Source organism: Meleagris gallopavo, chromosome 15 (assembly GCF_905368555.1).
Source record: "Meleagris gallopavo chromosome 15, MGAL_WU_HG_1.1, whole genome shotgun sequence".
NCBI classification, from domain to species: Eukaryota; Metazoa; Chordata; class Aves; order Galliformes; family Phasianidae; genus Meleagris; species Meleagris gallopavo.
Window position 1 is genome coordinate 9,883,442 of NC_139418.1, and position 22,529 is coordinate 9,905,970.

Here is a 22,529-nt window from a genome sequence, read left to right on the forward strand (position 1 = left end):
GGAGACTTTTTGTGCCTTCGTGGCTTTTGTCCTTGCAGCACAGCCTTCCCTTTTCCATCCACGTGTCCGTTTGCGTTCGTGTGCCTCCACCCTGCAGGTGCTCTTCCCCCTCATGGTCCTGCAGCTGGGGGATGCTGGCAGTGCCGTGCTGCACGTGTGTGCTGCCTGCCCAGGGTGCTGTGTCACAGCAGCACTGCTCGCTGTCCTTGTAACTGTGGCCGGGCACCTTCTCCCCACGCCTGCTTGTTGGGGCTGCTAGACGCTAGGTGTCAGCCTCTGTCTCCGTCAGGGCTCTCGTTGGAGCGGAAGGCAGCTTTCTGTCACTGCTAAGTTTAAACAGATTGCAAGTCAGATGAAGTATTTATTACTGCTGTATTTTAGGTTTGTGTCAGCCTTTTCCAACCCTCATTTTTCATAATGACTTCACTCCCGGATCATTGTATAACTTTATCTTCTCTACGACTGAAGCCTCGACTCTGTTGTTCCTGTTTTCAAGTGTATTTGATCATTTACCCTGGTGTTAGAAAGATACTTAACTTGTTTTGTGATATTTATATTCTGTCTTGTAATATTGAACACTTAAGAAAAACGTCATGTCTGCATTTTCTGGTTGCAGAAAAAGTGCAGAGCAGTCTGTGCTGAAAAGTGACTTTCCATGACAGTGCTTTGGCTGAGGCTTAGCAGATATGGATTGAAGCAAGCCTTAGAGGTGACCTGCAGAGGGAAGAAGCCGACTTGGGCCCTCCTCCGTTTCTTTTGGATAGATACAAAAGCCCTTAAGATGAACTGCTTTTTTTCATCCATGTCTTTTCCTTTTTCTCTGGAAGGTTGGGGTACCTGCAGATCTGTGCATGTGTGCACCAAAGCCCTCAAGAAGCAGCAGCAGCTGGGGGGGGCATGAATTTTGAATCAGTAGTGTAAACTGTAGGGTGTATATATATATATATTTTTTTTTTTTTTTTTTAATGAGCTATTTAGTGCTAATGCCTAATTAATTCTTGGGGAGAAAATAGGTTTTAGTGGTGCTGAGTGGGAACTCGTAATGTACTCATCCTGACCACAAGAGCTCTCTCAGAGAGCTCTCAGTGTATGCAGATGTGGTCTTCCTGATATTTGTAAGGTGAAAAACCAAGAGGAGGAGTGAGCTTTGAAATAGCAGCCCAAGCCCCAAATTTCCCAGCTTTTTACTTACTTGGGAGAAAATAATTTCTAAATACCCTTTCATCTGCCTTATCAGTCCAAGCCTGAGAGGCTGCTCCCTTCTCCCTTTGCCTCTCTGCACAGTCACATGCTGAGGCCAATGCAGGTGATTTACTTGCAAGATCGATATGTTTGATGTTTGCTTGTGCCTCGCCTCCATTTTTTTCCTCTATCAAATCCAATTCCACCGGCAGTGACAAAGCAGGGACACAGGGCAGCACTGACCCCTGCTGCAAGTGATGCCGGGGACCCTCCAGTGCCACCAGGGTTTGTTTTGCTGGGGGGGACAGTGGGAGGTTTGGGGGTGTGCGGGAGCTGGAGACATCCATGGGGGCTGACAGCTGCCCTTGGAAAGCCCCATGCCTCGTACCAGAGGAATGAGGGTGCAGAAGAACTGCAGTGAGCACCTGCCACCAAGCCACCTCCGCACAGCATGGGTCATTGCTGGTCCCATCACTGGGAAGCTGCCCTACCAGTCTCAGTGCCAAGCACACGTTCCTTCTTAGCTTTTCAAATAAGGTCAGGGGCCTCCTGGTCTTTTGACAGATTCAGAGAAAAATGACCCAGTTCTGTAGAGTTAGAATCTGGTGACCTGAATTAGTGCCATACCTTAAAACATACGTACCGCGCAAAACAGCTGCATGACGCAGTGTTGTGATCAAGGCAGAGGCATTTTTTAAGATATCTGCAGTTCAGCGGATAAATAAATAAAAATAAAGGAGGAGCTGTTGGTATTTTATGTTAATGATGAGTTAGGCTGTGAAGAAATAAGAACAATGTAGATAAAACAGAGGGAAATCTGGCAAGAGGCTCTGTTTTGGGACTGGAGCTGATGGAAGTTGAAATCTATGGCAGTAATCAGGCTCTGAGAGGAAGGGGGAGAAAAATCCTTTGGATTTCTTTGAGAAATGGCATGAGAAATCACAGGCCTGACAGCATGGGCTGCTAATAAAGCGTTGTAATTCCATCTGATTAGAGAATGGCAAGTGTAATATGTACACTGAAGGAGAATAAAGGGATCTGGGTAATGACTGGCGTGCTAGCCTGACCTCAGCAGTGCACAAGGCTTTTGAACAAATTTTAAAGGAAAGAATAAGTGGAGTCATAGAGGTAAATGAAAAATGGGATGAAATGCACATGGCTTTACAGGCTGTAGATTGTGCAGGTTAATCTGTTCCCTTTCTTTGATAGGACAGCTGATTTCCGAGCCAAGAAAAATGCAGCAGATCTTATCTACACGCATTTCAGAAAAGTACTTCTGGTGGTCAGACATCGGCTGTATGTGTTGATCAGGTCACCCAAACTCAGGCAAATAGATTTTAAGCTGGAGCAGGTGAGGGCTGCTGGAGGACACTAAGCCCTGGGTTGTTTAGCTCAGCACAAATGGAGATGTAGAAGGGCTGTGATTGCTGCCAACTTCAGACACGGGGAGCAGGCAGGGGCTGGGAGGTGATGGACAGGGTTGGCCTGGGAATGGACGAACACAGCCTGTCCAGAGCACATCTGCTACACATTATTGCAGAGTGAAGGGAGGAATGGAGTCAAGAGCTGACTAGTTCAGGATGGATACTTGCTATTTCTGGAAGAAAACCCATGCCATGGACAGAACTTGGTGACCCAGCAGAGCATGTCCAGCCCTGTTAGCTGTGTGCATTGTTTTATATAATATCAGAATTTTCCTTTTCAGGCCTCCCAGGTGCTGTCCACAGAGGGTGTGCGTGGAGATGGGGAGCCCATGCGAACTGCACAGAGGTGAGGAGGGGTAATTCAGCACATAGGGTCTGTGGGCTCGCTCTGTAGATGTGGATTCATCCTTTCTCCTGGAGCAATTTGAAGCATGGGCTCGCTGAAGCCAGCCTGGCAGCAGCAGACCTTGCTGAAAGGGCTGCTACAGCTGCTGCTCTTACATCCCTGCAACTACACGGCTCTGGAGCACTGTGTGAGAGAGGAGAGGCACAGCTGGGGAGAAGAGATCACTTACTGTTTTTACTGTATAAAACGTGCAAGTGCATCCTTGTACAAGCGAGATCTTACTGTACAAGTAAGAGGACTTGATCCTTACCCTCTGCAGCTAATTTGACATGGTACAGTAAAGCTGGAGAGACGGGTAGATGAGCTAAAGGTGAGTTAGAGCAGTGCAGTCACGTGGGCTGTCTGAAGGCACATATGCAGCACAGTGAATGGTTTACTGGATTTCTGTGTGTATTTTTATATTCTTGCTGTACTGCTGAAGAGGAAAGCAGGGAGGAGGAAGCCAGACGGCACTGCCTATCAGCCAAAGATAGAGTGCAGTGCTCCAGAAAAGCCACTTCAGCAGATGACAGGTGTGGGACAAGTCAACATGATTTTCCTCACATTTAAGTCTAGCCTTTTTTTTTCTTCCCTTCCTTCTTGTGGGATGCAGCTCAGCAGCAAAGGCTGTGAGAGAGGAAGGTCGAATGGGAGAGGAAACAACGAGTAATTTGGAAGAGAGGGTGGATAGTCTTATGGTTCTTTTATTTGCTGGGTTTTATCATTTCAGAACAGTCATCTTTCCTTAGATCTGGCAGAATTGGCCCAAATAGTTGGTATCCATCTGCAGAGTAGGAAACCCTCTGCTTCCTGGAGGCCACTTGGTCTGATTGTTCTGTGCTGTGTGCATTGCATGGTAGATTGGGGTTTTAATAAATGATTATAGGCTTTGTTACTGGAGATAGTTGGTGTAGCAAGAAATGCGGTTTGACTTCAAATTGATTAGCCCATTTCATAAATGTCATAGCAAGTTGTGTTGTGTGAGTCCTTTTGAAGTGAGCCCTGATGTTAGACACAGAGTAAAACACGCTCAGCCTGGATTCATAACAAATGTTCTGAGATGCTTTATTTAGAGAGAAAAGCCACTTGTGATTTCCTATCAGAATTTTGTTATTTATCATAAATCAGCGGTGGCTGTTCTCTCCTCTCTGAGGCCTGTGGTTGAGCTTAATAAATCTTCTGTTTGTCAGGATGGGGATTCATGTTTTTAAAGTGTGCTCTTGCATACTTGATCAGACTAATCAGGAAGCCATACAAAATGCTGAGAGTGTCAGCATGGGTGCCAGACTCGCTCAGCAATGCCTGCCTGCTCCAGAAAGACATTGTGTTGTGCTGGTGGGAAAAAAAAACAGTGGAGAAGGTTAAAGGGAGAGGGACGGCACCCTGCAGGTACAGCTTTGCTGCAGGGAAGCCCAGTGTTGTGCTGCGTCTCTGTGCCTTTCCCCCTAAGTATTCCCTTCCTCAGAGGGCAGATAGCACAGTGCTAACACCTGCACAGCCCCCAGAGCTAAGAGCAGAAAGAGTCAGGAAGGTCCCGCAGCTGTGAGCAGGTTTTCTCGTTCCCCCCGTGTGAGGTGTTGATCCTTCATGTCTTCTTATCAGGGACCTCTCTAAGCCAAAAAAGTTCTTCTAGTGGTTTGTGTAGAACAGCATTTCATACCAGTATTCTTCTCTGTTATCCTGATCATTTCTGGCTAGCAAATAACGACCACCTGGAAATGAAAGAGCTGTGTTAGCTGTGCAAGGCAGGCAGGTGTGTGCTGTCACTCTGATGGATTGGAGATTTATATTACATTTATGTTTTGAACAGCATCTGCATGTTGACCCCACTTGGCAGTAAGAGGAGCCCAGACATTGCCAGAGAAAACTCTGCAGAAGAAGAGATCTCTGTTTGCCCAGGTAAGAGGCACCTGGGAATGTTCTGAGTTTTGAACTGAAAATTTTACACTTATAAAATTCAAAGAAAAAGGGAGAACTTTCAAGTTGTTCGAATCAAACAATTCGAGTTTATCCAGGCTGGAATTATCCAGGTAAGATCCCCTGGTTTTGGACCCTATTCCACTAAGGCAGCATCCCAGTTCTGTGCACGGGGGTGGCTAGGTGCCGGCTGCTGGAGAGGCACAAGAGATTCCCAAGTGCCAGGTGTGCTCTCTGCAGTGTTATCAATAAATTGTCACATTTTTCACTGTCAATATATGTAAAGCACGCTGAAATAATTCTTGTCATGAATTAATTAAACCTGTTTGGGGCCAAAGCTTTTTTTTCCTTCCTTGAGCTCTCCTATCATGTTTGAGATTTTCCAGTTCAGAGTTCTGGGGGAAGGAGCTCGCGAAGAGCCTGCTCCTTTTGATGAGCAGCTGTGTGGAGGTCATAGCAGCGGTGCTTGGAGGCATGTTTTGTTGCTAAGGAAAACATGGAGGTCTGAAGACCGCAAGATGGGAGCGCTGTTTGCCTTGCTGCTCAGATAGAGCAGCGTACTGTTCTTGCATTGTCTCTATCCCAGCAAGCATCCCACGTGCTTTCCCTGTGTCTGGTCTCACTCCCCATGAAGCTGCAAAGCTGCAGTGGCTTTGTCCTCACACCATTGTGCTGTGACTCTTAACCCCTCATCCAACTGTGTTGTTGCACGTTGTCTGATAACATTTGTGAGAAGTCTAAAAAATGGTTTGAAGCTGTGAAATGCCTAAGTTGCAACAACAAATGAGAAGAAGGTTTGGGGGCCGCAAACCTGTGCTGACATGGAGCTGTCTTTCTGCAGAGACCCAGCCGAGTCCATCGGAAAGCATTGAGCCAGAGAGAGAAGAGCTTCCCTTGGTCAGCAAAGATTCACCCATGCAGGTAAAGAGCCTGGAGCTGGGGAAGCATTTCCAGTGCTGCTTTCTTCAGCTGGGCTGTGCTAGCACTTCCCGCTGGTAGCTGGGTGCATGGGCTTGGGTGGCATCCTTGTAAACACTTCCCACTTCCTCTGCTGCTTCATAGTTCCGATCCCTTTGGCTAGGGGCTGTGTGCAGCTGCATCTGGAGCCTTTCAGCCTTGTAGCTGGAGTGTTGTTATAAATTCCAGTTTGCTCTTGTATGCTGCACAAACTGCTGTGCTGAAGGACATTGTCACTAGGAACAGCAGCACTGTTGCTTGTCCAGGGTCGGAAGAGTAGTGCTGTGGGGATCAGGATTGCAGAGGGACCCCAGGAGCTGTGAGAGGGGTCCCAGTAAATCTCAGCCACACATATTGTGGCACATTTTGCCCTGTTACAGTCCTCTGTATGACATTGGCATCTAAAGACTCTCTCCAAGAGGTTGGGATAAAGACAATAAGGAGTTGTTGAAGGCTGCTGTTGGTTTAAAGTCCACTGAAAATGAGCTGAGCCCCAGAATCCTGATTTATATGCAGTGATAGCTCCCAGCAGCAGTAAGCCAGTGGCAGGGCCACTCTCTTACCTCCCAATCCAGATGTGCGCTGTTGTGTGGCTGCTTTCCCTGTGTTGTCACACCTGTGCAGCAATTGCCTTGCAGCTGTCACTGTAGCGACATCTGACTTCAGTTCCTGCTTTTGATAAAACTCCGTTTGTCTATTAATTTAGAGAGTGATATCAAAGGGGTTGCCAAGTACTCCTCTGGCAGGGTACATGAATACAGAATCATACAGCTCTTGACAAGAGGATTCATTTGTGGAAAGCTCACTCTGGAAACCTGCAGCTTGTACAGTGCATCTGCAGTTCCCGTGTCTCATTGTCACAGGCCTCTTAATAAACCAGGTTCTGCTCTCGTGTGCCTTTCATTCTGCAGGTATCTCAGAGCACTGCTCAGTCAATTAGAGACTGCAGCGCTCCTGTGCACAGCCCTGGATCCTCAGCCCCCAGGGCACAGTCGTGACCCATTTGGCTGCGGCAGGGCATTAACCTGTCCCTGCTGCTTTGCAGAGCGTGCCCCTGGGTCTTACACCTTCACCTGGACAGCTGCTGGGCACGAGGTGAGCAGCACGGCGCTTCCCAGGGATTGTCACAGCGTGGTCCTTGGCAGCGGGTACCAGCCCTGGGCCTGCAGCCTTGCAGGGAAGCAGCCATCACATGGATCAGCAGTTAGCGTGAAGCAAGCACGGACCGTGGGGACAGAGCTCTTCGTCACAGCTGCTGAGCTGGGGCACAGGAGCCTTGTTCCTGAGCTCAGCCTCCAGCATCGCTCTTGGCTGGTTGCTGGCTGCTGGCTGCAAGCACTGTATCCTATGGGCAATTTTCTCTGCTAAAGAGGAGAGGCAGCAGTCTGTGCCTCCGACAGGGCTCTGCAGTTGAGGTTTTCCAGGCTGTCACCGCAAGGCTTTGTACACGTGGACTTGGGACTCTGGTGTCTTGTGTTACAGAACGTTGCATTTCCATTTAAAATTAGTGATTTACCACCGAATGTAGGTGGGCAGGGTGTGTGGAATCAGTGATCTCCTCAGACTGATTTAAAAATGGCAGCTAGCAGGAGCAGCGTCTGCTGCTTTTCCCATCACTTTTTTTGCTGCGTTGTCAGACCAGAATAACGCAGGTTTGATCTGATCATTCATAGTTGACACATCCTGCTTTTTATGACTCCTCTTTGTAACGCGCCGCGGTGAGGACTTCACAGGATGTAGTGACACTGAGAAGTGAGAGCAGGGTACAAACGCTAATGCTGCGAGTGATGCGCTGCAACAGCTTGCGTTTGGCTGGAGGGATTCTGGTGGCAACTCCTCCGTAGAAATCTGGTGCTGAGTCTCCCTGGAAATGAGTGCGTGGTTTTTGGGGTCAGTCCCATAGCCTGTCAGACAGCGTTGCGGAGAAATGAGTTTTCTGACTTGATTCTCAGTCTAAGACCCCATCGTGCTATTTCTTGCACCGCTCCTCTGAGTCAACAAAGCCCCGTCCTTCCCTTTGGGACATAAAAATGAGAATGGATGCTCAGGATCAGACCCTCGTTTGGCAAAGCAGTGTTCCGTGTGACAACGTGCTCCAGCAGCACCGAGCGTCTTGGCTGGCTCTGGTTACTGCTTCCCTGAAATTACACCGCTGAAGGGATGCAGGCAGCAGTTTTACTGCATAGTGGCTGCATGTCTCTGCTTAGCCCCAAGAACAACGAGCTCTCCTTTATTATTTCCCTTCAGGTTTCTTCTACATGGTTAATATTGAAATATTTATTTTAATGGGGGGAAAAATGGCTCTTTCTTAAATAGGAAGAGATTTTGTAGCAAGCCTGACTAGGCAGAGATCTAATTGTGAGTGATATGGCAGCAGTCTGCTGTGTCTTGGAAACATGCACAGCGTAGGGAGCAGTCTGTGTCTCCGTGGGTGTGTAGCAGAGCACCTTTGCAGCTGTGTAACCAATGCAAAAAGACAGTGCTGGTAAGTGAGAGTGGCACCCAGCGAACAAACACGAGTGGTGACATTTTGCCCTGGCGAAATGCCCTGGTTAGCAGTGTTGTGTGATGTGGGCTACCTCTCTCCGTGCTCTGTTTCCCCTCTGAGCAGTGTCCTCTGGAGGAGGTGGAGGAACACCCCAGGATCTGAGACCCTGCAGCTTTCTTTCATCCCAGAGGAGTGTTCCCAGACAGCCCAGCCTCTGTAGTGTGGATCATGTCCAGGAACTGATGAGCGCAAGTCAGGTGTTGAACTCCCGCTTTGCCCCATGAATTTCCCATCAGTTTCGCTTCTGAGCTTTCCTGATTAATGGAAGCCTTGCCATTTTTCAGCAGTAGTGTAGGTGATGTTTGCCTTAAGTGGTGTGCACGGCTATGCAGGGAGGTGTCACCGTGATTCAGCAGGACACACTGCCTTTGAAAGAAGAATTAGGTATTAGAGCCCTGCAGTTTACTCAGGCAGTGGTCTTATTTCTGACCTGTGTATGAAGAAGAGAAAATAAAACTTTCCAAGAAAAAATGACTTTATGGGAAGGTGAGCAGCTCCAGCTCTGCAGTTACCAAAAAAAAAAAAAAAAGAGAGAGAGAAACACGGCTGTCTCTTTTCCCTCTACTTCTATAGGCTGGTGGAGATGGCAGTGCTCTATCTGAGGGCAACGACACGGCTGCTGACCACGTTCCGTGCCCACTGTGTGACCGAGGCTTCCCTGCTGCGGAGATCGAGCTGCACGCCATGTACTGCAATGGCATCGTGGGAGAGGATGCTGCCACGGACAGCCCAGGTCTGCCATGTGCTGTGTCTGCACATCTGCTCTCTGTGCTGGTCCCCCCTTTCCTGCTGCTTGCAGCTGGGTGCTGGAGTCCTGTTCCTCTCAGGGTATTTGTGTGTGATGTGGCAAGTTAGGTTTGTCTGCCCTGCCTTGGTTCATCTCTGGGCTGGTCAGGAGAACGTTATTGGAGACTTTGGAAGTTTCTAGAGCCTTCCTCACAGAGATCTCTGTGATGTCTTTCATAACTGGCCACATTGTTAGTCCTTTGGAAGATCTGTATTATTGCACAAGTATGTAGCCCTGGCTACTTCACACAGTACTACCAAGACACATCTATTTCATATTGTGAGAGGAACTGCACAGAATTTGCCAGTGGTAGAAAATGGCACTTCCAGAGCCATTCGGGTGAGCATCCTTCAGGGCTCTCAAGAAATGAGAATGTTCTGTAATGCTCCAAGTACAGCTTCTGCTGTGCAATGAGTCTGACATTTGCGTGTGCAAAAATGGCTTGTTCAGCAGGAAGGCATTGCAGGAAAGTTTTCCTCTCGTTCCTCCAAAATTGCAAAATGATAGCTATTGATTTGGGAGCTCAGTTTTTTCTCCTTTATGTGAAGAGTGAGGCAGAGAAGTGTGGTCAGAATGTCCATATTAAATCCTCTTTGCAGCCTTCTCTGTGTCAGATTTCCGTAGCCAACCTTTGTAGAGCTTAACTGAACAAATACATCAGTTGGTTATCAATGTATTCAATAAGTTATGTTTTAGCTGCTGCTTGAAATGTAAAGTCTGTGTTAGCACAATGTCAGGTAATATCAAAGTGGTAGCTTGTAATAAGATTAACTTTTCAGGTTGTGAATATATAATTTTCAGTTACATGCTGGGTTATTAAATACAGCCTAAATCTGTGATGTTTGAGCAATTTGAGCAAATCAGAGCTGATACGAGAACTGTAACATGTACATTCCTCTAGTAGGAAGAAGTTTCACCCTGTAATCTTAATGCAGAATTGATGTAGCTTTAAAATATGTGGTCCCTGTTATACAGAATCACTGGGGATGTGACATGGGTCCTTTTAAGATAACATGAGCCAGAGTAGCAGCTGATACTGTGCACGCTGAATCCTGGTGGGGAGTTCTCTCCGCAGGCACAAACCAGCTCCTAAAGCAAAGGGGCAAATCGTGAATTGTCACAGTTTGTCTCCCATCCTGATAAAGGTCTTATCTGCACTACAAAGCGGAGCAGTTTTCAGCAGAAAGCACCTTTGGCCCCATGGTAAGCTGGTCCCAAGTGTGCCTGGATTGTGAGTGTATCCATTGATCCTGGGAATCCTGTCTGTGATCAGGAGAAGGCTTAGAACTTCTTGGCTGTGCAAGAGAATTTGTTCATTCCTTTGGTGTTGGCTTTTAGCAGGGCAGAGTTCAAGGCTGGCCTTTCCACTCTGCCTCCAGACTGGTCTCCCTAGGGATGATTGTAAGGGTGGCTATTTTGGAATTGCTCTGCTGCTATTCTGCCTTGTTCAGAACAATTCCCCCTGAAAGAAAACTAGCCTCAAATAATGGAGATCTTGGTCTACAATAATGGCTCTAAGCTGAGCAATGGTTCTGGGACAAAATCACAGGAATTTGGGTTTTCCATTGCCAGTTATTCTAATATTTTCACTGTACAGACCAAATTTACTAGCCATAATGCTTGTGTTGCTCAGACCAAGGCTCTTCATATGGTTCCCTGTGCTCTGAGCTGTGCACTTGAGCCTGGAGGAGAAAACAACACGGAGGAGAGGTACAGTGATGCCTTTGGCTTGTAGGGCACCTCACTGCAGTTCCCAGTGAGTAGACAAGGACAGACAGAAAGGTTCCATTTGATGGACTGATCAGCAGGATTTGGGATGAACTCATAGGGGTTTAGTTCACCAGAGGTGAGACAGTAGCTTGATGCATCTGTGCAGGGACAAAAGAACTATGCTTCCAGAGCTGTCATGTTGGCACCTTTAGCTAAGATAACATTCAGTGGTAAAGTTAATGCATGGGGGGGGGGGAAGAAAATCTTTCAGTGTTTTGTATAAAGAGGCCAGCTCAGGCTGCTGGTATTTAAGGAGAGGCTTTCCAGTGAAGTAGCTGGGCAAGAGGGGCTATGGTTCCTTCCCTTGCAGATGTCCGTGGTTGCCCTGGCTGGGTGCCCAGACCACCACACGCTTGGGCAGTACGAAAATCTCATCATGAGTTTCCATTTTCTTGTGGTCAAAAAAGGAAGGGCCTGCTGTTGCTTTAGCTGTGGCATTAGGCCGAGGGAGGCTCACATCTCAGGTTTCCAGCTCAGTGACTGCTGCTAATTCCAAGTGAACGAGTGAAGCGGTGGAAACGTTGTTCCAGCTCCTTCCTCCTTCCCGCAGCCAGCTGAAGGGCTTACATGTGTGAGAGGATCTCCACGGAGCTGCCGAGCCATTGCCTGCCGCTGCCCTGCTTGAAGCTGCCGGTTTCCCTCTGGATGTGAGCCTTGGCTGGTACTGAGCACATCAAACACACTGTTCCCATCGTCCTCCGCTGATGCACTCCCATCTTCCCAGTTCCCACCTGAGCCTGGGAAGATGAGGATTTGGTATATTCCTCCTTCCCCAAGTCCCAGTACAACTTGGTGCAGCTGTCAATCTTCAGAGCAACAGCAGCAGCAGTGCTGGTGCAGTTAAAAACCTCATGACATTAATAAAGTGACACTAATACAAAGAGCAGTGGGATGGATGCAGAGAAAAGCTTCACCACTTCTTAAAGACAAGATGCCGGGAATCCTGCCACTGCTGGGTCCTGCACGTAAAGCAGTGTGGCTGGTAGGGAGAGCAGGGGAAGGGGGCTGGTGTGTGTTGGCAGGGCTGTCCTCACCAGCGCTCCCAAGGGTGCAGACAGTGGGGGCCAGCCCTGCTGTGCCTCAGAGCCGCTGGCACCGCTGTCCCCATTCTCCGCCCCACACTTCTGCTGTCAGCATCGCAGCTGGGGGTCCTCCCCAGGCATCTGCAAGCTGGTCCCAGAGATCTCTAATGGGCCCATTATGCCAGATGTGTTCGCTGCTTTTGAAAGAAAATAGAACTGATTAACACCTGAGCTAGTGCACGAGGCTCCCGAAACAGTGCTAAAGGAATATTAACAAGTGCACGCTGCTTCAGAGAGCAGCTTTCAGCACGCTGTCAAATGCATGTTGGTGGGGCTGCGGGCATGCTAGGTGGCTGGGGGCTAGCTGTGGCCATCAGTCCTCCTCATCAGGCTGCCACTTCAATCTGGGCCAGGCCAAGTCAATGAGACGTCTGCCTGTGAGAAATGAGCTGCTGGAATCAGCCGTCGCCCATGAGACAATGCCCGCAGCCCAGGAATGATCTGGAAAGGGAATTTTGCTAAAACTCTGAAGGATTTCCTTCGTGCTGCACAAAATTTTGTGCCTTCTCATCTTCATCACAGCTGATGAGCCAACAATCACAGCTTTGCCTTGCCTGTAGCTTGGACTCCGGCCTCTCCGGTTGCACACAGTATGGCAGGTGATTTTTCTGGGCGGTGCAACAGCTCCATGCATTGCTCCCGTGTCCCACGTCTGCTGCTATGGAGCTGGAGTCTTGGATGTCCCTGGTGGAGCAAGCTAAGCTGTCTGATGTGCTCCCTAAGGATCTTTGCTGGTGGTGTGTCAACAGAGATATGCTGAGAGGAACTCAGCTGAAAGAGACAACATTTAGACGTGCTCCCTGCAAATGCCCAGAGAGCAGGTTTGGAAGGGCTGCTCAGGCGTGTGAAAAGAGCAGAAACTGTCAGACCTGCTGTCAGCATGCTGGTGGGGCTGGGGTCTCTCTGGCCACCTACAGATCCTTATAGGTGCCTTCCAACTTGGGGCATTCTGTGATTCTCTGGTTCTTCCCTGCAGCCATTGGAGAGCAGTGCCGGTGCGACTCTTCATCCAGAGCTGTGTGCAGGCAGTAGTAAAGATCCCCTCTATTTTGCATGGGAAAGGAGAACTGATGGCCTGCAGGGCTGAATGTTGTAAACTTCTCTTCCCAGCAAGACTTCCTCCTTCTACCCAACCTGCAGGCTGGTGCCTCCATGCTCTCCCTGCAGCAGGCAGGGGGTTTGCCTTGGCAGTGAGCGGTGCAGCCATGCTGGAGCAGCGGTGCATCTCCTCTGCCAGGCTGTTGTGTTGCTGTGTGTCAACTTTAAAATGACTGTGAACTGTGTGCTGTTGGTTCAGCAGTTTCTGTCAGATGACAGGTTGGAGTGTGACACGGCGTGCTGTCTTTCAAGGCCTGGAAGGTAACTTCTTACATATCCCTGTGAAAACTGTCCAGCTGACCCTTGGCTGGAAGGAAGATCCTGCCCATCCCAGTCCAGTAGTTGTCTCGCTTTGCATCGCTCAACTGCAGCGCTGAGTGAAAAAGATTGAAAGGTGCTGTGTTTGGACATCCTGCAGGATGGCTGGGGATGGATGGCAGTAACCGTTTCTGTTTTGCTTCCAGTGCTCACTCGGGGTCGGAGAGAGTCACGAAGTAAAGCTGCAGGTGGTGAAAACAGGCAGACGTCCTCAGGTTCTGACAAGTAAGTAGGTATGCTGCTCCTCCAACGTTGTTTCTGTGCCCCAGTTCCGCCTTGTACCTGCAGAAGTGTCTTTGTCCCCATGCAAATGCTGGCTGTTGGCCTTGTAGTGTTATCTCCCTAAGAAACCGCCTTTACTCAGTGCTTCTTGCCGCAGTGCTACGTATGTTTATATCAAAACAAAAGAAATTTGCTGTTCTCAGATTGTTTATTTTTGCAATAATTTCCTTCCAGCCACTGCACGGTGGGTCAGGGTGCGTGGTCTCTGACTTTGGGGGGGGGGGAGCTGTAAAATGCTGCTAACTCAGCTGGTTTCTTATGGGGGATTGGAGCTCAGTAACCCTGAGAAAAGAGGAGGCCGGGACGGGGAGGCTGTCAACATGGCACCTGTAGTGATATTCTTAATTAAATTAGACTTTCAGAATAGCAGTGGCTTTGTTTAATCTCTTCCCATGCAGCCCCTCCTCCTGCCACCCACACAAAGCATCATAAGAGAGGATCTGACAGTAAAATCCCTGCTATGGAAGCAATTTTGCTGTTACAAACAGTGGATGGCAACATCACTAATGGAATTAGGCTAATTATAGAGAGGACAGCTTCTGTTTAGACACATTATCTGGGTAATCAGCACTGACTGGAAAGAAAATATGGGAAAAGTACTGCAGAGTTTTGCTCGATGGGGGCTCTCCATATGCATTTTGGAGCCTGGAGTGAGTTTTACTGGGAGAGAGCTGCTTATCAAACTGAACACGATGCTGCTGGGGCTGCTCCTTGGGGGCTCCCGGTCCATTCCTGAGCAGCACCGCAGGTGGATGCTCTCCTGAAGAACCAGTGCCCTCTTCTGCATGGCATGGTCCCCTCTTGAGAGCTGGCATGGTAGCTGTGTAAATCCAAGCCTGACCTCCATCTCCTTTCACCAGGCTGATTTTCTTCCTAGGCACACTTGATTTTCCTGAGCCTGGGCATCTTCTGTACAAATTAGGGGGTTTGAGGAGCACAATGCAAGAGAGAGGGCACCCGTGCCAACCTGCAGCAGGAGTGTGTGCTATGGCATGTTGGAAAATGGAGACAGTGCAGAGAAGGACTTGATTTACTAGTCAGACAAGTTCATCCAGCCCTGGTAACATGTCTCTCTGATTTAACACACTTGGTTTGCTTTTCAGGCAGAATTTAACTCCCTTTTGCAAAGCCCTCGCACTTCATTTCTGTGGATTTTGACAGGGTGCTTTATGTCTGGGGAGAAATCAGCAGTGTTGGAGATAGTTAGATGAGCAGATTTGATTACAGTCCCGCTGCTACAGCAGCAGGATGCAGAGGAGCAGGCAGGGAAAACCGATAATCACTCAGTCTTTGTGATTGGTGCTGGCCTGACCCCACTGAGCCAGCCCCGATCTGGTGACACATCTTCTCAGTGGCACGGTCCAGAGGAGGAAAGTCACTGCTGGTGGCTGGGAGCCCAGCGCAGGGTGAATCCTAATGCGGTGCTCTGTCCTTTCCTGCCTGGCAGGTGTGAGAAGTGCTACCTCTGTAAGTCACTGGTGCCACTGCTGCAATATCAGAGGCACGTGGACAGCTGCCTCCAGGCTGCTAGGCAAGCTCAGGGAACCAGGAGGCTGCGAAGCACCAAGGTGAGGGGCCACCCTGCAGACTGTCTCCTTTGCTTTGCACTGGGTTTGGGGCTGGGTTGCCAGCAGGAGCCGTGTCCCTGGTCCCAGGGGTGAGCTAATCCAGCAGAGCTGCCAGCAAGCTCTCCAGCAGGCAGCCAGCCAGCCCCGCTGCCAGCAGCCACGGTCCTGCAGCCTTCCTCAGCTGAATAGAGACACCGTGGAGGGCAATGTCCAAGTGACAGGCATATCTGACTGTCCGTGATCCCCTTCCCATGGGGAAGGCTTTGGAGACAAAGTGGGAAGAGCCACTCGGTGCCTGGAGCATCTCAGGAGAGCTGCAGGGAGGCGTGCTGGGGGTGGAGCAGGAGCCCTGCAGGCAGCAGCTGCCATGCAGTCCCTCACCAGGTGTTGGTCCCCGCTGTGCCGGCTCCTGCTCGTGGCAGCCCGTAGGGAGGGTCCTTGCAGCCTTCCCACTGGTTCCTGCCGGCAAATCCCTCACATAGCAGCTTTGCCTGCACTCAGAAATGTGATTCTCAGCATGAAGATGCAACATGATGTCTTAGTTTCATATAATCCCTTAAATCCATCACAGGCCTCAGCCCTTTGGGGATTCAGATGCAAATGATGAGATTTCTGGTTGATGATTTTGGCTGGGATACAGCCAAGCACTGCGTGGCTCAGAGAACTGTTAGGGCATGGCTCCATGCATGTGACCAGCTCTGGGAGCTGTTTGACTCCATCCCTGTGCCCTATGGCCACCTGAGCGTGGGGCTCCTGCCCGTGGCCACTGGGGATGGGGCCAATTCCAGAGGCCCTTGGAGACGGCTTGGCAACGCTCTGGGTTCCTTGTGACTCTGCCTTGTGCTGAGGTGGGTGGGAAACGGATCACACTATGGGAGAGCTTCCTGGTGGCAGCACTGGGCTTGCAGGTTCCTGCCACAACCCATTCTGGGGTGCTCAGCAGCTGCAGCCCGGCAGCGAGGATGTCAGTGCCCTCTGGGGCAGGGAGCAGTCAGGAGAGGGGACTTTGCTGAGCCAGCAGGGCTGAACACAGCCAGGCAGTGTGCCCTTAGGAGCACTTAAGAGTGCCCTTCTGTGCACTACTCATCTGGCTGTGGCTCTGCTCTTCTGCAGGGCTCTGCTTTGTTAACCAACACCTGCCTTGTGGTAGGGCTGCCCCATGGTTTGTGCTGCACGGGCACCCAGAGTGGATGGGCCCCTCACAACAGTGCTGTGACGGTGTTCTCTTCTCCCTTTACAGGTTGTGGCAAGGCACAAGAGGGGACTCCTCAGCGTGCTGGAGCTCTCGGAGAGCAAGTCTGCAGGTGGGAAGCTGCTTTCTGTGCCTGCCAGCTGGCTCAGGGCTGCAGAACATCCCTTCTCCTCTCTCTCTCTCTCTCCCTTTGGTGGTGGGTGGCTCTGAGGTCTGGCATGCTCCTGAAGCTGGGCCTTTTGGGGCTGAGGGTCTGTTCCACATCCCCGCAGGACACGTGGCCTGGCTTTGGGAAGGTCATGGAGATTCATGATCCTTGAGGTCCCTTCCAACCCTGGCCTATCTGTGATTCTGTGAAGGTCGCGGCGCTGCCCCGAGGCTGATGGATGCTCCTATTGCAGGTGCTGAATCGGGGACCCACATCCCTGGAATAGACGACCAACGGAACCCCACCGCGCTGCCACACGGCGCCGAGGATGAGGAGAAGGCCGAGCACAGCGCGTGCTCCCTCCTGCCCCCCCCTTCTGGCGTGTCCCCCCCGGGCAGCCCGCCGGCCCCCCCCCCGCCCGTGCCGGCCGCCGCAGGAAGCGCAAGTTCTGAGCTCGGCCCTCCTCCCCTCTTTTCTACGTTTTGTACGGTCGGCGCAGGAGCGCCGGGGAGGAGGGACTGCGTGTTTTATAGGTGCCTGTGCCGCTGTGCTCTCTGGTCGAGAAATGGAAATATATTTATGTATGTTTTTATGAAACTGCGGCGAGAGACGGAGGAGCGGTGCCGTTTTTCTCCGAGGGACGGGGAGGGACGGGAGGGGTTGGGGGAGCCGCCCGCTGCCGGCCCGCAGCTCGCACCGCGCGTCGCCGCGTGCCCCGCGTCCCCCCCGTCTCCGTTCCGCTCGCGGGGCGGTGGGTCCGCATTGGCCGGGGGCGATACGGGCCGCCCAATGGCGTGCGGGGGGGCCGCGAGCGCTGCATCTGTTGCCGAGGCAACGGCGAGCGGCGTTAGCAACCGCCCTCCCCCCATCCGGTTCCATCAACGCCGCCGGACCCCCGCCATGTCCGGCCCCCGAGACAGCGGTGCCCCCGCCCGCAGCTCCAACGCCTTCCAGTGGCGGGGTGTGGGCCCCGAGAGGAGGGGCCGGCTGCTCCCCGCGCCCGCCCTGAATCGGTGAGGGGCCGTGGGATGGGCGGCGGGGAGCGAGCGGGGTCCCTCCTTTTGTGTCCGTCCCCTCCTCCAGCCACGGTTTGAACGCCCCCTCCCCGGGGACGGACCACCCTCCGGCCTCTTGCAGGTGCGTGGGCACGGTGATGTGGGAGCTGCACCCTTCGGCGCTCGGCCTCAACGACGGCCCCTTCGCCATCGTGGGGCACAGCTGTGCCCTCTACCCCCGGCTGCCGGGTCGGGACAGCGACCGCGGGACACCGCAAAGCCTCAGTGCTGTGGATACGTGCAGCTGGGATGCGGAGGGGAGGTGGGGAGGCACAAGCCGGGGTGGGGACCCTCAGCCCCGGTGCGGGGTCTCAGCCGGGGCTCAGCGCTGCCATTGCTCCCTCCGTGCAGGCCCCCGGGGAGCCTCCAGCTGGGAGCTCAGGACAGGGGCCCCTCCTGCACGCCGGTAAGTTCCGTCCCTGCCCCGTGTGCACGGAGAGGTGTCCGCAGCTCTAACGAGCCGCCCGCAGGTACAGCGGGCGCTGCTGGCGCTCACTCCGACGCTGGAGAAGCTGCAGGAGGTGAAGGGCCGCGTGCTGGAGGCCCTGGAGCAGGGGCTGAGCCAGCGGAGCGGGGGACGTTCCACCATGCGGATGCTGCCCACCTTCATCTGCTCCACACCCGATGGCACCGGTGAGACGGCTCTGCTGGATGCGGTGCCGGGGATGAGTGCGATGGGAACGGGATCCTCGTGCTGCTCACGGGGCCGGGAGCTGCTCCTGTGAGGCTGGGAGCCCTTCCCTCGGGCCCTGCGGTGGTCCCTGCTGGGAACTGCCGCCCCACCACGAGCATCGGGATGGGGCAGGGAGAGGCTGTGGCGCTGGGAGCCGGGGTCTGCCTGATCCTGCCTGTCTGTGCTCCTCTGTAGAGAGCGGCGACGTGCTGGTGGCGGAGCTGTGCCAGAGCCACGTCCGCGTCCTCTGGGTTACCCTCACGGGCGACGGAAACCAGAGCCCACAGCTGATGTACCACGTCTTTGAGATGCCGGAGGACATCCCGCAGGGCTCCGGGGAAGCGGTATAGGCGGCGGGCACTGCGCTGGGGGCTCTCGGGGTAGGGGAGCAGCTGCCCACCCGTGCCGTGCCTTCACAGCTCTTTGACTTCATCGCGCAATGCGTGAAGAGTTTCCTGGAGGAAATCGGCAATCCCCAGCACCGCCTGCCCCTGGGCTTCATCTTCCCGTTCAGCTGTAGGCAGACGGGACTGGACAAGGTGAGCACCGCCCTGTGCTGAGGCCGCCTCTGCTCCCCGCTGTGCCGGGGGACGACGCCTCGTCCACGTGCTCTCCGCAGGCAGAACTCATCTCCTGGTCCAAGGGCTTCCGATGCACTGACGTGGAGGGGAAGGATGTGGTGCAGCTGCTGCAGGCGGCCATCAGCAAGCAGGAGGTGGGTGCTGGGTGGGGGTCCCGGCTGGGTGGGCTGTCCCACGCAGAGGAGCTGATGATGCCACGCTCCCGGGCAGCTCTGCCACGTGGATGTGGTGGCCCTGCTGAACGACACGGTGGGCACCATGATGACGTGCAGCACACGGGAGAAACCTTGTGAGATCGCCTTGGTTGTGGGTGAGCAGTGGGGCTGGGGGTTGTGACGGGGCTGGGGGCCATGGTGATGCTCAGCCCTCCTCGATCCTGCAGATTCGGGCACCAACTGCTGCTTCATGGCCGAGTCACACCTCTTGGAGATGGCAGAGGTGACCAGCGGGCGGATGTGTATCAACAGTGAGTGGGGCTGCCTGGGGGACGACGGCGCACTGGATGACATGCTGACCCCCTATGATCACCGTGTGGACCAGGAGTCCTCCAACCCTGGGGAGAGGAGGTGTGCTGCTAGAAAAAGGTCCCGGGGCTCCCCGTGGGCACGTTGTGCCCTGCCATTGTGCTGCTCCCAAAGGGCTGAGGGTTGTGCCCAGGGAAGGAGGTGACACCCTGCCGCACACAGGTTTGAGAAGCTGGTGGGCAGCCTGTATCTGGGGGAGATTGTGCGGCACGCCATGCTCATGCTGGCCTCCGAGCAAGCACTCTTCATCGGGAAAAACATCTCCATCCTGGCGACCAAAGCTGTGCTGACAACCCAGCAGGTCCTGGAAATCATGGAGTGAGTGCCCAGAGCCACAGGTGGGTGCCCACTCCCCAAGCAATCAGCTCCACGAGCCAGCACACTTCTCTCCTTTGCAGCAACGAGGATGGCATGGCCAAGGCTCAGGGCATACTGGAGGCTCTGGGGCTGCAGCCCAGCGAGCGGGACTGCTGTCGGGTGCAGCAGCTGTGCCGGGCGGTGGTGAGCCGTGCTGCTGCGTTCAGTGCCACGGGCCTGGCGGCCGTGCTCAGCCACATGTGCCGCAGCCGGCAGCTGGAGCGGCTGGTGGTCAACGTCGGGGTGGATGGCGGGCTGTACCACACCAGCACCAGGTGAGGGGACATCGGGCTCCTGGCCACGCGATGCCTCGTGCCTGGCCTCACCGTCCTCTTCCTGCCCGTAGGTTTGGTGAGATCCTGCGCAGCGTGGTGGGGCTGCTGGCCCCTGAGTGTGCGGCCAACCTCATGCCCTCAGCCGATGTCAGCGGGCTGGGGGCGGCCATGGTGACGGCGGTGGCTCTGCGCATGGTGGCACAGCGGAACAAGGTGGAGCGGCTGCTGGCCCCACTGCGGCTCAGCCGTGCCGACTTGCAGCGCGTGCAGGCACTGATGAGACAGGAGATGGAGCGCGGGTTGGACCGGGAGAGAAACGCTGAGTCCTCCCTCCGTATGCTGCCCACCTATGTGTGCCACACACCTGACGGCACCGGTGAGGGATGGGGTACAGTAGGGAAAGGTCCTGCTGGGGGTTCTGTGGTCCTACTTCCCCTATATGCTCCCCACAGAGAGAGGAAAATTCTTGGCGCTGGACCTGGGAGGGACCAATTTCCGTGTGCTGGTGGTGCACGTGGCAGAGGACAACATCGACATCATCAATGAGATCTACGTCATCCCCACGGCCATCATGCAGGGCACCGGCGAGGCGGTGGGGCAGCACGCAGGGACAGGGCGAGGGATGGGAGCTACCTCTGTGCCACCAGACATGGGGTGGGAGAGATCCCCCACCCTGCATCCCCCCAGTCTGACCGCAGCCTCTCCCCACAGCTCTTCAACCACATCATGGAGTGCATCATGGACTTCCAGATGAAGCAGGGGCTGATGGGTGAGGTCCTGCCACTTGGCTTCACCTTCTCCTTCCCCTGCCAGCAGCTGGGCCTGGACAAAGTGAGGGGGCAGCTCTGGCCTCGGGGCGTGGGGAGGGGGCTGGGGTAGGATGCTGCCCACGGGGGCTGCCCTGCTCATCTCCCTACAGGCTGTGCTGCTGAACTGGACCAAAGGCTTCAGTGCCTCTGGCTGTGTAGGGCAGGATGTGGTTCAGATGCTGCGGGAAGCTGCACAGCGCAAACAGGTGGGAAAGGGCTGGGGGATCTGTCCCCTGAGCTTGGTGTTGCCACCCTGCACCCCGCTGGGGACACCAGGCAGAGCCATCAGTGCTGCTGAGCCACGTGTCCCCATCTCCTGTTTGCAGCACATGGCGCTGAAGGTGGTGGCTGTGGTGAATGACACTGTGGGGACCATGATGGCCTGTGGCTACCATGACCCCAAATGTGAAATTGGCCTCATTGTCGGTGAGGAACACCTCTGCCTTCCCTGGGGTTCCCCACTGCTCACCCCAAACCGTGTAGCTGTGGGTGCCAGGCTGGGACTGGTGAGAGACACTGGTGCTGGGTTGCAGGGACAGGGACCAACACCTGCTACATGGAAGAGAGGGCAAAGGTGGGCACCATGGATGGGGATGAGGGTCGCATGTGCATCAACATGGAGTGGGGCGCTTTCGGGGACAACGGCTGCCTGGATGACTTCTTCACCAGCTTCGACCGGCTGGTGGATGAGAAAAGCATCAATGCGGGCAAGCAGAAGTAGGTGATGGCTGTGGGATAGGCAGGGTGCTATGGGGTGCTGGGGGCACTGAGGCAGCAGGGCTGTGCCCGGAGCAGGTTTGAGAAGCTCATCAGCGGCATGTACCTGGGTGAGATCGTGCGGCAGATCCTGCTGGCGCTGGTGGAGGAGCAGGTCCTGTTCTGCGGCAAGTCGTCCCACAAGCTGCAGAACAAGGACATCTTCCAGACCAAGTTCCTTTCCACCATTGAGACGTAAGTGCTGCAATCCTACGTGTTCCCGTAGCCCAGGTCTCCAGGCAGCACCCCAAGAGGGGACGCCACCTGGGGACGGTGACAGCGCTCCTCACAGCAGCCCTGGGTGGGGGCAGCCCCGGGTTGGCCCTAGTGCAGGTGCAGGGCATCCTGAGCAACCTGGAGCTGGACGCCAGCTACGAGGACAGTGCGCTGGTGCGGGAGGTGTGCCAGACCGTGTCTCTGCGCGCCGCGCACCTCTGTGCCGCGGGGATGGCCGCCGTGGTGGAGAAGATGAGGGAAAGCCGCGGCCTGGAGCAGCTCACCGTCACCGTGGGGGTGGATGGCACTTTGTACAAGATGCACCCACAGTGAGCGCGCTCACCGGGTACCCGTGCCCTATGGGGGGTGTGGGGCAGTCCCCGTGGCACTCAGCTGCTGTCATTCCCTACAGCTTCTCCCAGAACCTCCAGCAGATGCTGCAGGAACTCGCGCCCCGCTGCAATGTCACCTTCCTGCAGTCGGAAGATGGCTCGGGGAAAGGGGCCGCACTGGTGGCGGCGGTGGCATGTCGTGGGGATGACCCCTCCTCCCCACAATAAAAGGCTTTGCTCTGCACCTGTGAGTTCCCAGGATGGGTGTTACGGGACTGGGGCACAGCACGGAG

The 22,529-nt window shown here is 53.8% G+C and overlaps 2 protein-coding genes across 2 annotated transcripts in view; both read left to right on the top strand.

Moving 5' to 3' along the window:
- UIMC1 (ubiquitin interaction motif containing 1) overlaps positions 1–17,253 on the top strand; it is a 33,256-nt gene extending 16,003 nt beyond the window's left edge. Inside the window, exons 6-14 of the mRNA XM_085236932.1 lie at positions 2,888–2,952; positions 4,802–4,890; positions 5,750–5,829; positions 8,987–9,146; positions 13,615–13,693; positions 15,198–15,318; positions 16,559–16,622; positions 16,912–17,115; positions 17,222–17,253. Coding sequence (XP_085093058.1) covers positions 2,888–2,952; positions 4,802–4,890; positions 5,750–5,829; positions 8,987–9,146; positions 13,615–13,693; positions 15,198–15,318; positions 16,559–16,622; positions 16,912–17,115; positions 17,222–17,253 — 894 coding nt within the window. The remainder of the gene's footprint in view (positions 1–2,887; positions 2,953–4,801; positions 4,891–5,749; positions 5,830–8,986; positions 9,147–13,614; positions 13,694–15,197; positions 15,319–16,558; positions 16,623–16,911; positions 17,116–17,221) is intronic.
- A 55-nt stretch (positions 17,254–17,308) lies between these two features.
- On the top strand, positions 17,309–22,480 carry HK3 (hexokinase 3). Its single transcript, XM_085236306.1, has 20 exons — positions 17,309–17,671; positions 17,796–17,975; positions 18,065–18,119; positions 18,184–18,346; positions 18,582–18,730; positions 18,806–18,925; positions 19,006–19,101; positions 19,178–19,277; positions 19,350–19,533; positions 19,654–19,809; positions 19,890–20,123; positions 20,195–20,499; positions 20,576–20,715; positions 20,835–20,954; positions 21,043–21,138; positions 21,259–21,358; positions 21,466–21,649; positions 21,728–21,883; positions 22,000–22,233; positions 22,317–22,480. The coding sequence occupies exons 1-20, from the start codon at positions 17,448–17,450 to the stop codon at positions 22,462–22,464; spliced, it is 3,144 nt and encodes a 1,047-aa protein (XP_085092432.1). The 5' UTR covers positions 17,309–17,447; the 3' UTR covers positions 22,465–22,480.
- Positions 22,481–22,529: the final 49 nt, after the last annotated feature.

Coding starts and splice junctions, on each gene's coding strand:
- HK3 (XM_085236306.1), top strand. CDS start 17,448: ATGGCGTGCGGGGGGGCCGCGAGCGCTGCATCTGTTGCCGAGGCAACG. Junction 17,672..17,795: donor CCCGCGCCCGCCCTGAATCG/GTGAGGGGCCGT, acceptor GGCCTCTTGCAG/GTGCGTGGGCACGGTGATGT. Junction 21,650..21,727: donor ATCAATGCGGGCAAGCAGAA/GTAGGTGATGGC, acceptor TGCCCGGAGCAG/GTTTGAGAAGCTCATCAGCG.